Source organism: Homalodisca vitripennis, chromosome 6, assembly GCF_021130785.1.
Source record: "Homalodisca vitripennis isolate AUS2020 chromosome 6, UT_GWSS_2.1, whole genome shotgun sequence".
Lineage (NCBI taxonomy): Eukaryota > Metazoa > Arthropoda > Insecta > Hemiptera > Cicadellidae > Homalodisca > Homalodisca vitripennis.
In genome coordinates, this window is record NC_060212.1 from 72,471,530 (window position 1) to 72,485,777 (window position 14,248).

At 34.0% G+C, this 14,248-nt stretch overlaps 1 protein-coding gene across 1 annotated transcript in view; it reads left to right on the forward strand.

Moving 5' to 3' along the window:
- LOC124364431 (UNC93-like protein MFSD11) overlaps positions 1-14,080 on the forward strand; it is a 46,114-nt gene extending 32,034 nt beyond the window's left edge. The window contains exons 4-10 of the mRNA XM_046819925.1: positions 4,383-4,552; positions 5,861-6,037; positions 6,173-6,426; positions 7,288-7,413; positions 8,420-8,594; positions 11,193-11,328; positions 13,654-14,080. Coding sequence (XP_046675881.1) covers positions 4,383-4,552; positions 5,861-6,037; positions 6,173-6,426; positions 7,288-7,413; positions 8,420-8,594; positions 11,193-11,328; positions 13,654-13,821 — 1,206 coding nt within the window. The 3' untranslated portion in view covers positions 13,822-14,080. The remainder of the gene's footprint in view (positions 1-4,382; positions 4,553-5,860; positions 6,038-6,172; positions 6,427-7,287; positions 7,414-8,419; positions 8,595-11,192; positions 11,329-13,653) is intronic.
- The last annotated feature ends 168 nt before the right edge of the window (positions 14,081-14,248 follow it).

Here is a 14,248-nt window from a genome sequence, read left to right on the forward strand (position 1 = left end):
CGGTAACGCCTGAGATAAAACATTTTGAAGGAATCGTTTAAATATGTTAAACCTTTTTACTATATGCGCAGCAAATTTGATCAAAACAATATGTTTTTGGATAAACAGTTTTTGAAATCCAGAACCATAACAGTTTATATACATTGTAAATCATAGCAATTGTAGTGAATTAGGAAATGTCGGTTTTACATATTGGGAGAACTTCTATATGTCTTCATTATTCTTATGTAATGACACAAACAGCCCAGGGTGTTTGCTTTCTCGTATATATTTACAAAACTTAAAATTGATAATCATACATACATACATAACACAACACATACACATACACATATACATACACATACATGTACATACATATATATATATATATATATATATATATATATATATATATATATATATATATATATATATATTGGAAGATTTAACTGTATATTGTGTTAAAATTGAAGTGAATGTATTTAATGCGTAATTAAAAAGTTAAATGTTCAATGGTTATTTTATATAGTTCATTCTATATATTAGTGAAGTGATTTACTATAATCCATGGTGAATTTATGTTTAATAATATCTATTATTATAGCATTTGTTAGTGAAATAATAACAAAATATTCTAAAACTATGATAAACTGTTGAAAAGATTGAATTCACGTTCCGCAAGGAACACCTACGTCAAAAATATACGTAGTAGTTTTAATTCAAAACATATGTTAGGACAGCAATATACCTATGTGCTTTTATTTCCATTTCCAGATGTTTCTTTTCACCTTTGGTTAAGGACGCTCTGTTCCATAAGGCCCACGTGACTCATCAGCAGCTGTCGTAGCAGTAGAAATGGTTATCATATTCCAAATGATACGATAAAGACGTACAAAAATCCTTTCAATTCAAAAGAGAGGCCACTCATTATTATTTCATATATAGAATATTATAATATATGAATTAAAATTGACCTATTGAAGGAAATTTGAAACACTTGTTGGTTTTTGACGTGACAACGTCTTAAATTAGGTTGCGGCTCGGAGTCACTCATGAAAAAGTGTAACGCCCGGTAACGTTACGATGCCCGTCCAGGGGGTCCGCCGCACGGGATCCGCACGGGATAAAGCAGATAACTGTGGGTCCGCCGCACGGGATAAAGCAGATAACTATGTTTATTCGTGAAAATGTGGAGTGCTTAGATTCGTCATTTACAACAACTACAACAATAAAGGTAAATAATTGTACACTGATATTTCATTATCGTAAACTATGATTGATTGATTAATTGTTAGATTGACACAAAAGTTGAGAAACTGAGTTTATAGGTTATGTCATACTATTGACAAATGTTGATAGTGTTAAGTAAATTATTAGTTTAAATCACTCTGCAATCAATCGTAATTCAGTCGATTGAGAAGAAACAGCGCGTATTGCTAGTCAAACATTTAAAATAACAAATTATAACCTCTAACCTGTCATAACAGTGCGACCAAACAAACGAACTAAACCGACCAATCACCACGCGCGGAGTTAGAATTTAACTGTGTTTAGCAAGAATATCAAATTCCAATTTTAGTAAATGTTTTATTCAACTTTACCATTTACAATAAAAAAATTTTAATTAATTTCAAATTATAAACAATGTTTTAGTAAACAAAATATATTTCTATAGTTAAAAACTTGTGCAATTCTTATTTTCATTCAATTCCTTGTTCCTATTGTGCAATTTAATAATATTCATATCAATAAATATTCTACCGAGAAAAAGACGTTGTCACGTAAAATCTTCGCCCGTAAAACCGACTTTACAGGCAATCATAATTTTTTGTAAAATTTAATAATAATCTTTATGCTTCTTTATTCATTGTCCATCTCGATAACTCCCATATTAATTCCTTTTATGCTGTGTAAAAGTTCGAATATATTCCATAGCATTTGAGAAGAAATCTTGTTCTTCCTTAATAATCTTTATAATCTTAAACACAATATCCTTTACATTCGTACAATAAAATTAAATCATTGCTATTTCTACCAATATAGCATATTGGTAGAAATATAAACATAAACATTTTGATTAACACGTTAAATTCCATGTGTAACGTATATGATACACAAAACGTGGTGACACACTCAAAGTTCTGTTCTAGACCATGTGTGTCAGCAATGCACATAATATCTCAATGCTTTCGAAATGTATTTGTCGTAGCTGTGGTCAAACATACAGCATAAGCAAGTTATGACTTAGCTTATTATATCATATATTTTAAATATTACTACGTAAAATAGTTTTAACCTTTCAAGGAAAATAACATATATGTATGTAATTGTACAATATTTACTGATGGCGAGAGAAAAGAAGAGACCTGGCCCGTACCAGCGCACAGCTGTGTACTAGTGTGTTGCCGCGCGGTAATTTCAGGGGCTTCGCCCTACAGCCAACCCTGCGAATTGATTATCATAGCAATGGAACAGTGAAACAATAATGGAATTACGAAACAAGGCGCGGCAACATACTAGTAGTAGCGCCTGCAAATTTCAGATAGGCCAGAATCCAGGTCTCTTCTTTTCTCTCGCGATCAGTATGTACAAGTTGTATGTAATAAATTATAAGCTTTTCCGCCTTTGTAAATCAAACAAAAACTGTGTTTTTTTTTTTTTTTTTTTTTTTTTTTTTTCATCACAAAGCAGCTATTCTTATTGAACATCGTTAAAACTCTCCAGGTAGATACGATTGTCCTAACAGCTGCCAAAAACCGTATAGATTTACTTAGCACTCCTTTACTTTCCATCTATTTCTTTACCCAATATTTTGTACATTTTTTAACATTTTACACGTCTTCCTCTTTTTCCTGTCGGTGGGCCTCCACTGAGGAGGTTGAGTGAATCAAATTACGTTTGTTTCACTAAAATCTGGAGGATTGGACGTCCATGGGACGCTATGGGACAATAGACTGACAGACCACGCGATGAGTTCCACCAATGGGAGAAGTGGGGACTACATTGCACGATAAGTCCAAAGTACTTTTTTCTTTTTTTTTTTTAAAAAAAAAGGAGAGGCCGATCTCCTTTTAAGCCTTATTCTGTCCGTCCTCATGGGCCACTGGCCTGTACGAGGATCTTATCAAACAGAATAAGGGGGAGTACAGTAACAGGAATACAGTACAAGGTCGACGGTACTGATAAAAAGTGCAACAGTCACAGACAGGATTTGAACCTGCTCTATCTCACCACTTATCACTTCACTATAATCAGTCCATCAACTCATGCCCTGTTAAGAATGTCCTGAAATATTTTAAATTATAGCAAATGATCTTATTCTAAATAACAAAATTAAAGCCTAATCTATTAAGCCTATTGCAAATATTATGCAGAACGTTAAAATGTTACATTGCTACAGCAGGGAGCATTCTAGAAATTATAAAGCTACGGGAAGTCTGAATCAATTATACAGTTTAGTTACGTGTTAGACGGTTTCGATGCAACATTCCTCCTGATGCTAACGTACTTTGTCAATATTTACAGAGTACTTCACTTCCGTATACCAATAAATCAGCAACCTGCGTGATGAATTTTGGATGGTGAACACAGTAATTTGTCGAACGTTGCTATTCCTGTAGTATTGGTCAAATGTTTACAGTCTGTCATTGAAACTAAACCCTCAAATTGTACCAAATTATTACGCTGTTTAGTAATGTTAATGGAGAAAATTGTATATGTATGCCATGACTATGATTTATTTTACCACACAAAGGCTGTTTTTTTATACCGCACGCATTTGACTCTTATAGATGTTATGACCACTTTATTCCACAATAGTCGTAATAGTATCATAAAAACAATGATGTGTAGATATTGGCGTGAATCTCACATCGAAAAATCACTTTCTTAATGCTCTCTAATTTTAAATTATTTATCTAGTTGTTGCGTTGTAACTACATTTAAAATACACATTATATTTTGGAACGAACACGTACGTTCAGACATAACATTAGCGACTGAAATTACATTCTAACAAAACTCAGGAGTGCTATACACCGTCTTTTCAGTCAGCCTTTGGTTTGGCCCCTACATCAGTCATGTAGCAGGGCCTAAGTTGACAATGATCGTCTCTCTGCTCTTGGATACTTGTGAGCATTTCTATTAACTTTTAATCATTATGAGCTGAATATTGCAGAGACTATCGTATCCAGCATCTCTGACGACAAGCCAGACTTCGAGACTTCGAGGCAGAAGGCTACACTTCCTCAGGAGTGCTATACACAGTGTTTTAGTCAGCCTTTGGTTTGGCCCCTACATCAGTCATGTAGCAGGGCCTAAGTTGACAATGATCGTCTCTGCTCTTGGATACTTGTGAGCATTTCTATTAACTTTTAATCATTATGAGCTGAATATTGCAGAAGACTATCGTATCCAGCATCTCTGACGACAAGCCAGATTTCGAGGCAGAAGGCTACACTTTCTCAGGAGTGCTATACACCGTCTTTTCAGTCAGCCTTTGGTTTGGCCCCTACATCAGTCATGTAGCTGGACCTAAGTTGACAATGATCGTCTCTGCTCTTGGCTACTTGTGAGCATTTTTGTATATTATCTGTTCTGTTAAATTATAAACTAGATACATTTATATACTGTAGTTCCTTCTAGAAATAAGCATTTATATTGCCGTTATGCTTAACAAATGCATTATGGACAGACAGGTTTAACATCAATACAGTAAAAAGCGATTTATAACTACTTTGTGAGATGCAACGCACATTATGAACAATCATTTTAGTTTTATATGAAACTGACCAACCCTTAATGTTTGACTTCTTACCCCATACAAAAGAAATCGAATTTATGTAGACTTTTACACGGCACCTTTCACTCGGGACGAAACAGCTGGCGAACAGCAAGTTATTTGCTAATCTTGAAGCTCTAAACTTTGAAAGGGTGTTCGGCAGGTTTATCATCACCGCTTCCATAATCTGAAACCGCAGAAAGTTGCAAATGGAAGTTTAGATCCTGTTTAATCGCTGATTTCATAAATTACTTTCCAGCAATTGTTTTGGAATATTCGATGAATTTATACGTCGTTCCTTTGTACTAAGCTTTTTTTCTTTTGCTTCGAATTATAAAGTTTAAAAAATTCCAAGTTTATGATTGAATTGCCTTTATACATTTTTATAAAGTTTGCCTTATTTTTCGCTTCATAAAATTAGACGTATTTATATCCATGGTTTACTATTTTGCTGCATACGCTTTATATTGTTTTGGTTTAAGAGGTTTTACGGATTTTTTAATATTCTAGAAGTGTGTTAAAGCAAGCATTAAAGTATTTCTTGCTAAAGTGCAACGGATAGAGTCGTGCAGACCATCATTTAGAAGGTTAAAACTGTTGAAATTACCCTCCCTCTCTTTATATTTAGGGGACGTCGCTTATTATCAAAGTAAAATTGCAGTGTCATAAGAGATGATGACGTACCCTCGTATGAAACCAGAGCCTGGAATAAGCACCAAAATTGAAGACACGGAAAAGTATCTTTTGACGGTTTCCTTTTCTGGAAACTTTCAACATATTGCCAATTTCATAAAAAAACGCAATGGCTAAGACATTTAAACACGTCTGAAAACAGCGTTGATTTCAGAATAATTTTACAATCATAATGCAAAATGTTTGCCTTTTTATTCATTTTGACAGTTGTGATGCCACATATACGAGTACGTCAATACGGAAAAAAACATTTATTTTATTATTTATTCTTATTTCAGCACATTCAAAAATACAAATACAAAACAGACCCATGATTTCACCACTATTAGTACCTGAAGTTGATTCTTATGTAGATAATAAATTGTTTTTCTACAATCAGTCCGTTTATTTCATTTTAATTTCCAGGGGTGGAATAGTTCCTTATCTATTTGAGAACGAGTGGGTGATACTTGGTGGAGTTATTGTGAACGGAGTAGCAGCAGGGTTGCTGTGGCCTCCACAGGGACTCTATATGATAGAAAACTCTTCACCGGAAAACGCATCCAGAAATATAGCCATCTTCTGGGCAATATTGAATACTTCGTAAGTACCAAAACGAAAAGTACTGGAAGGAGGTAAAGAAACATGTACTAATTTAGTATGTCCATGTAGTATGTACCCGTAGCAAACTTTACATCTACATTATGTCTGAATTTAGCAAACGAACATGTATTACAGGAGTCTGTGGGGTAACCTGTTTGTCTATTACACGTTCTACGGAAAGCAGCATATTGACCAGTCCACAAGAACAACAGTGCTGTACTTCTTGGTGATTGTAAACATACTGGCAGTAGCGTCGTTCGTAGGTCTTCCCAGGTCTGCCAGTGATCAGAAAGCACGACGCAAAGCTCCTTCAAACACCTTTAAAAAGTGTTGGAGAATGCTTGCGTCACGCAAGATGACTTGGCTGTTTCTCCCATTCAGCTATACAGGTTTGTTACAATAATACATCAAGTTAAATTATTTACAACTTTCAGCCGAGTCTAAAACTCAGCAAAGCCTATTATTGGCTCATCTAGCTTTCCTAACGGAATACAATTTAAAAAATCCAAATTATAAATTAGTTTCATATGAATCACCCTGATGGCCACTGTGTTAAATTTCTCTTAAGCAATACAGAAATTGGCATACTCAAAATAAAATCTTGCTCTTGATATTCCATAATAGAAAATGGAGCAAAAAGTGACTGTTTATATTATTTATATTACCACAGAAAGTCTCTAATAATACTCGTAGAAATGGTCTGTGTATAAGCCTAGCCAAATGGTGTTAAATAGGGCGTTGAAGCGGAAAGTTCAGGTGTATAAATATGAACTTTCCGCTTCATACACATGTGCAGTGGATGGCCGCATTTCCGCCCTATTACATCATAACAAGAGAAATTATATCAAACTCTCAAAAGTATAATACTCTGAAACTGTTACAGTCTTGGTTAGTCTCACTGAATAACCAGGGACGGAAATCGGAAGGTGCTGGGCTAGCCCAAACTCTCTGCGCTCGTGAGTGTGGGGATGCGTGCGTGCGTGCGTGCGTGCGACTTCCTGGCTCTTCATTCAATCCCTAACTACTGCTAACGCTGTTGTTGAAGCGAAGGGCAGAAAAGGCGTTGATTGTCACATATGGTGCGTTCTAGAGAAGGATGGAAAAATTATAAATTCCATCAGGAAGATGTGATATGGCAAACCGTTTCCATTGCATATCCATTCCAGTCATTTATCGATCCCATAGATCCTGATCGGGGCACGCCAATGTGGTGTAAAAGAGTTCTAAAATACATTTCAATTTAATTCCAGGTTTGCAACAGGCATACCACAATGGGATCTATAGCCCGAGTATTGGATTCACTTTGGCATTTGGAAACTCTGCCAAGGAACTGGTGGCACTTAGTGGCATCGTAATGAGTATTGGCGCAATAATTGGTAGGTAATGGTGTATGTAATGATTAGTAAGATCATGTTTATAACTTTGAGTAGGTTTTTATTTCCGAAACATTGAATAATTATTGAATACGAGTATATAGAACGTCATTTTCTGGGGTCTATGGAAAAAGTATGTAGATCTTGTTCTTAATCTGATACACGGATTTACAGATAATTGCAATAATTCCTAGCTTTATGATGCATACAGTGGAAACTATACGATATTTTGAACCCTAAAATAAAAACGATTTAGAGAGACTGAATCAAAGTACTGGGAAAATATATTTTTAGTACTTTACGAAGACATAGTGCTCCAATACTCTTCCAAGTTAAAATGAATATGACATCGATGTTTTCATAGTTTAGCTGTTGACGGTGTGTCAGTGATGTTTTCAAAACGGAAGTTAGTGTTCGTTCATCTTTGAATGTTTTTTTATCCTAAATAATGAAACAGCTTCTCGATGCAACTGGTTATGAGCATAATTAAAGTATTAAAGACTACAATTTTCAACCACCAACAATAATAGCTCATAATAAAGTACATGATGGGTATATACTCCACATGTTTTAAAATATAAAAATCTTAAAATACTTTGGGGTTTTTCAGCAATATTGAGTTAAATAGTTGTAAAACAGATGCCATACAATAAATTATAATTCGAATTTCGATCTAAATTGTGATTACAATAACTTTAATTTTACTTTAAATTTAACCAAACGTAGTCATAAAACCAGTGCGTTAATAAATGGTAACATAAACTACCAATGAGTCCAAATAGTGAAGCTAGCGATTTCTATGTGAGAAAATAATCTGATATTACAAAGGATTAAAACAATCATCGTATAAAACAGACTTATTAAAATTTAATACCTTAGAATGTCCTATAGGTGAAGTTTTGACTATATGGAACACATATTTTGTTTTAATTAAAATTAATATAAAGTTATCCAGTTCACCAAAATTCAGAAAAAGTTTTAATTTGATTTTTGTTTCAATTTGCTTAAGGTGGAATCTGCCCCATTGTGTTTGATAACTGGATCAGAAGACACAAGTATTCTCGGAGATCAATATTTCTGGTCGGCTGCACGGGCCAGCTGTTGGCTTATCTTATCACATTCATCAACCTACCAGACACTGCGGTGTTTGGCAACACTGACCAAACGAGTCTCATAACTCCAAGGTAACCTTGTTTCGATCTTTTACCACCTGATGTTCGCATCTTTTCCCATCAGTCCGAAGATTCTACTAAAGCCTGTTAGATGAAAGGGCTCTTTTTCGTATTTCTTGTTTTTGTTTTGCGTTTAAAATGTGGGAAGCGAGCAATTTATCCTCGTTACACAGATATAAGAACATTCCGGCCATAATTTTTTTTCCGAGCGTTGTCTTGTTTTCATCATAGTTTTTGCAATCATATGTTTGTGGTAGTGCCAATTGCAATATACTCTTCTCCTAGAATTATGAATTTAGTCAATAATTTTGAGACTTTGTTTTTTCTTATTTATAAGACCCTAAGTCACACACCACGATTTAAATTTGATTGCATTTCCCAGTCATTCAGTAAGATTGTACTGTACGCTATATGGCCCATACCCAATTGTTTTCAGAACATTTCCAGATAAGGGCGTTAACTATTTAATTCCAGAACTACCCCAAATCCGTTTAAGGATTTCCGCCAGTTCTTTTGGAGCATTCCTACATTTCCATACCACCCCTTACTCATAGGAATAAGTTGAACAGCGCTTCAAATATGCTGACTGTCGGATAGTACTAAACGCTAAGCTCTCTTTTATATTATAAGTCTATAACCTTGAATACCACAGCCACGCATCTCGACTAATAGAGTTATAGTTCATATGATTTCAACCGTCCTCAAAAGTATCCAATATTCCTTTTCTTTATCTCAGTATCTCGCATTTTCTACGATAACAGTTCTAACCTTTCGCGAATGTAACGTAATGGAATATTAGTTTTCTTTTAATAAGATAGGTATTTAAAATAGTTTGCGTACTTAATACCCTGATCAATCACTTCCTTGGAACATACTGAGGCATTTTTTTACATCGAATGTCACTAATAACAAAATTTGATGACTTGACCTCCGTTCTCATAACGACATGGACTACCGTTCAGATCTCATTGATGGTTAATTCGCATTTTCAGATTCCTGACACTGAGATAATTTTTTATCAGAAATACCGCCAGGGTTTTAGTCAAATACGCCCTTTTTATACATGCCGCGTACGCAATTTGACATGTCTAAAGTTGTACGTGGAAGCATGACGGAAATTATGGAAAGGTTTTTTTTATAGAATTTATATTTCAGCAATCTACTTTTTATTCAAAATATTTATTCTACTATTACAAGTTGTATTGCAGTTTAACCTGCGCATACAAATCAGTTTTATTAGATGATCTTCAATACTTGAAGGAAAGCCGTCCATTGTTTATCTCATTTCTTTTCTGTAAAGATTTATATTTGTAACCTTGTTATGGGTATTCTTGACCCTCGTTGGATGATGCAGAAAGTGATCTCGACCTTGGCGTCAGCCATGGTTTTAAAACCAGTAAATCTTCAGTACTAAAATAGTAGAACTTTAGATTTTTGCCACCTATTTGATTAAGACTAATATTAATATGGTAATTGTTATTAACTAGTAGTTACCCCTGCTTCACGTGCAATTTTCAAAATTCTAAGGGCGTAGTCTTTTAGTAAAAGCACTTATAATGTGGTATTATGAAACCTTTTGATGTTTTTTTCTCATAAATAAGCACAGATGTCGTGGTTTTAACTCAGTCCCATTGTTAGCAGATTCAATAGATAGTATAATTCAATTTATAATATAATTTCAGGATTTACGCGCGTAAGATCATATATCTCAAGTTCGAATAAATAACATTTCTGACTTAACTGTTGAGTTTTGCCTGCCCTATATCTAGAAAATATATACATATAAATGTCTTGAAAACCTACTTCGGTTAAAAAACATCTCTCGCCCGTTTAAATTCACTTTCAGTCCAAGGTATGTCCAGTGATTTAGTTGAGACGACCTTATTGTGTCCAAGATATAGAAAATATATACCAAAAAACTAAATTTTATCAACAACTTATTGCTTTCGGCCCATTTAATTTAGTCCCGGTCTAAGATGCTACCAGTGTTACGATAGTAACTTTGCATGTTATATCTGCTTGATTACAGTACCGACCAAGCACTGCATACTAAATATTTGCTAAACTTTACAGTTTTTAGTATATTGTTACTAAAAAAACTTTTAATTTTTTTCCTGGATATTTGCTTAATCTGTGCTCAACAGCGATTGTAAAAAAGGTTGAAACAAGACGTGTTCTACTACTAGGTTTACTCTATGCTTTCACTCTATAAATGTAAACAAATTGAAATAGTTGTTATATTGGTTGTGCTAATAAATACTAAACAATATATGGTTGTGCTGTCATAAAATAATGTTTACACAGAACATTTGATTACATTTAATTTAACACGATTTTTTCAATTAACTTACCAGACCAATATAATTCGGGACCGATGTTTCGTTAGTCCAAAGAACAGTAGGGCGTACCCCGGAGGGATTTTCGAAATAATAAGAGGAATTCATACCAGGGACGATATGTCCATGTAAAATTTCAGTTCAGTCGGTTGAATATTTAACTCGTGAAAGCAAAAAAAATAAACAAAGGCGCTTTCGCATTTATAATATTATTAAGATATTAACTGTTTATTTGATATTTGGCTATTCCTGAGCTCTTTTAACTCTGTTTCAGTGCAGTGCTGGCTATGACAGGTAGTCTGCTTCTAAGATTTGGCGATTCATGTTTGAACACTCAAATCTTCTCCATCATTGCTGACTTATATCGAGAGAGCAGTGCTGAGGCTTGTGCCTATTATAAGTTCGTCAAGGTAAGTTACCATTCGTGCAACAATTACACTTACTATGCATTGCTGCCATCTTATCGATACAATAAAGTTCAAGTGTATTCTTTTAAGCTTCACTCTAGCAATGATAGTATCTTTAATATTCTATCCTCAGTGTATACCTATCTATCTATTACCTACAATACCAAATGTTTAAAAGATGAAAATTACATCACTGCATTCTACACACGCTTTTGAATAAAGTATAATGTTTGTTATTGCCGTTTGACGATGATAACTTTTCTTATGATTCCCGTTAGCCATTCAAATACTCCATCATCAAAAATTGAATTTGAACATTTTTTGAAGAAAGATAGCTAAAATTACAGAAACTAAGCAGTTTTTAAAATGTAGAATTGTATTTCTTATTGGGATGAACCGATATGCAATTGAGCATTCCGTATATACTAACTAGTAGTTAACGAAAATGTAAATAGTTTGAGTGCAACTGTTGCATATCAAAGTTTTATTCTTTCTTATAAATTGTAACTGTAAGAGTTACTCCCCTTAACCACTTCAACACAATCTCTATACATATAAGACAAGCCTTCACTCACACACTAATCACTAATAGTTCAACTTCCCGAAATCCCAGTTAGTTTAAATTTGGAACATATATGATTCATGACCTAATTAGAAAACTTATGCATTTTTATAATAATCCATAAGGTTTAAATGGGGCTTCAACTCCTGGAAGAACTATATTTTGTTTTTCAACTTTTCAATGATCTAGGAACATGAAATTTAATATGATCACGTTCTCATGACTTAGAAAATGAAACGCATTTTCATAAAGATCAAAATACAGGGACTGAAATACGGTTGCGACCCCAAGAGGAAGTATATTTTTTTAACCACGCTGTACAAGAAGTAAAATAAATATAATTTCCCAATGATGTTCTTCATCATATGAATAGTAATATAAAAACAATATTCATCAATATCAACTACCCATAGGAGTTTAATAGCGTTCTATAACAATGAAATTTAAATATTCGTGTATCTTGATCTGAACAGACATAGCAAACATTTTTTATGTAATATTAACCATCTGAGGGAGCTAAAACATTTTTACTTCTAGAAGAACTATATTTTTGCATTCCAGCTTTCCGCTGCAATGTAAAAGTGTAGTTTAGCACACTTGTGAATCATGATCAGGACAATAATATAAACGCAACTACAGCGCCGTAAATACATTAGTGCTATCCTTAACATTACTACGGCAGACTTACTATCCTTCCACTTTGTCCAACAATATTCACGTGTTACTGAGATTTGTGAAATTTTTCATTAAAATATTATGGAATTTTTGCAGACAAAATTGTGTATTTCATTGATACTCGCAAAAACTTTTTCACTCTTCAACTTCTGACTCCATGGGATAGGTCTTAAAACTATGGTTTAATTATTCTGAAGGTTTGGATCGGAAGACTTGAATAACTTCCAGTGAACATCACTTATTTTCAGGAGTGAAAATAATCATTTAAAAATGATACCCCTTCTACGTGAACTATTTACCAAACAATCCCATACAAAACTCCGGGTACCAACTAGTATACAATAAACCGATACAATAGGCTGTCGAAGGGTACATATCTCACCAGTAAACAGACAGACTGCCCATTTACCTGTTGACTCCAATTTCAATATACTTGGTATTTAGACCAAGAAAACTTATTTACCAAGTTTCAAGTGTCTAGTACCTTTATATCAAGAGATAACGCACAGACAAGAGACGGGCAGATAGGCAGAAAAAGAGATAGGCAGATGGACGGATTGGCCTTTCATCTTTTGACCTCAAATTCAATAGGTTTCGTTCATGGACTGAAAGGAACCCATTTACCAATTTTCAAGTACCTAAGATCAAGAGACACGAACAGACAAGCAGACAGATGGACTGCCCTTGAACCTTTTGACCCCAAAACCAATAGCGTTCTTAATTGTACCCATGTACCATGTCTAAGTCCTTTATATTTAGAATTATAACAAGACGCACAAACAACGTCACGATTCCAAGAAGAAACATGACAGTTTCTTAATGATAAGTAAGAGATTTTCAGTACAAAGGAATTCGACTTTCTAACATACCACATCGGAATTAATTCTTCTCTATTTTTAACAGTATTGGTAGGTAATAATTCGGTTTAGTATTGCACATAGTTTACGTGCCTGAATTAAAACTCAATTTAAACGTAAAGACACTAATATCAATAAATTAGCGCTCTATATAGTCTTCTTGATAAGAATCTTCTTGTTAATAAATATACTTTATGTGATGTTATTGAATATGATAAAGATCTGAATTTACAGGCGGTATTCGTTGCCATCAACTACTACTGGTGTAGCCACTTCGGACTCCACACTCAGATGGCCATTCTGTCAATCTGGTCTCTCGTTGGTGCTTTTTGTTTCTTCGTTGCCGACAGCGATATCACATTATCCACTGAAAAGAAGACAATCTATCAAGTAAATGAATAATTAGTGCTAGTCAAGGGTCTGTAACCCCTGTACCACTGTATGTAAGTGTTTTGAGTACTTGGAGTTTGAAATGAACTGTTGTTTCCAATTCCACACAGTGAAATTCCGTTGATTTCTAAATTAAATATGATTTTCCCAAATATTGTAATAGATTATGTACGTTAGGAAAACTAGATGTAGATTAAAACCTATTAGGGTATTTTTAGTAATCTGTGTATGTTTTATAATAAAATATAACTATGTAATAAAACGGAACTTTGTAATAAGCTGTTTTAAGTTACACCTGTTTCATAGACGTGTGATTAATAATAAAGTAGCTATTAGCAATAAAATGTGTGATTTGACTTTGTGGACACACTAATTATTATTGCGTAAGGGCTTTCTAAAAGAAGAAATAAGAAGGTAATGTTAGATTTGATGTTTAGGA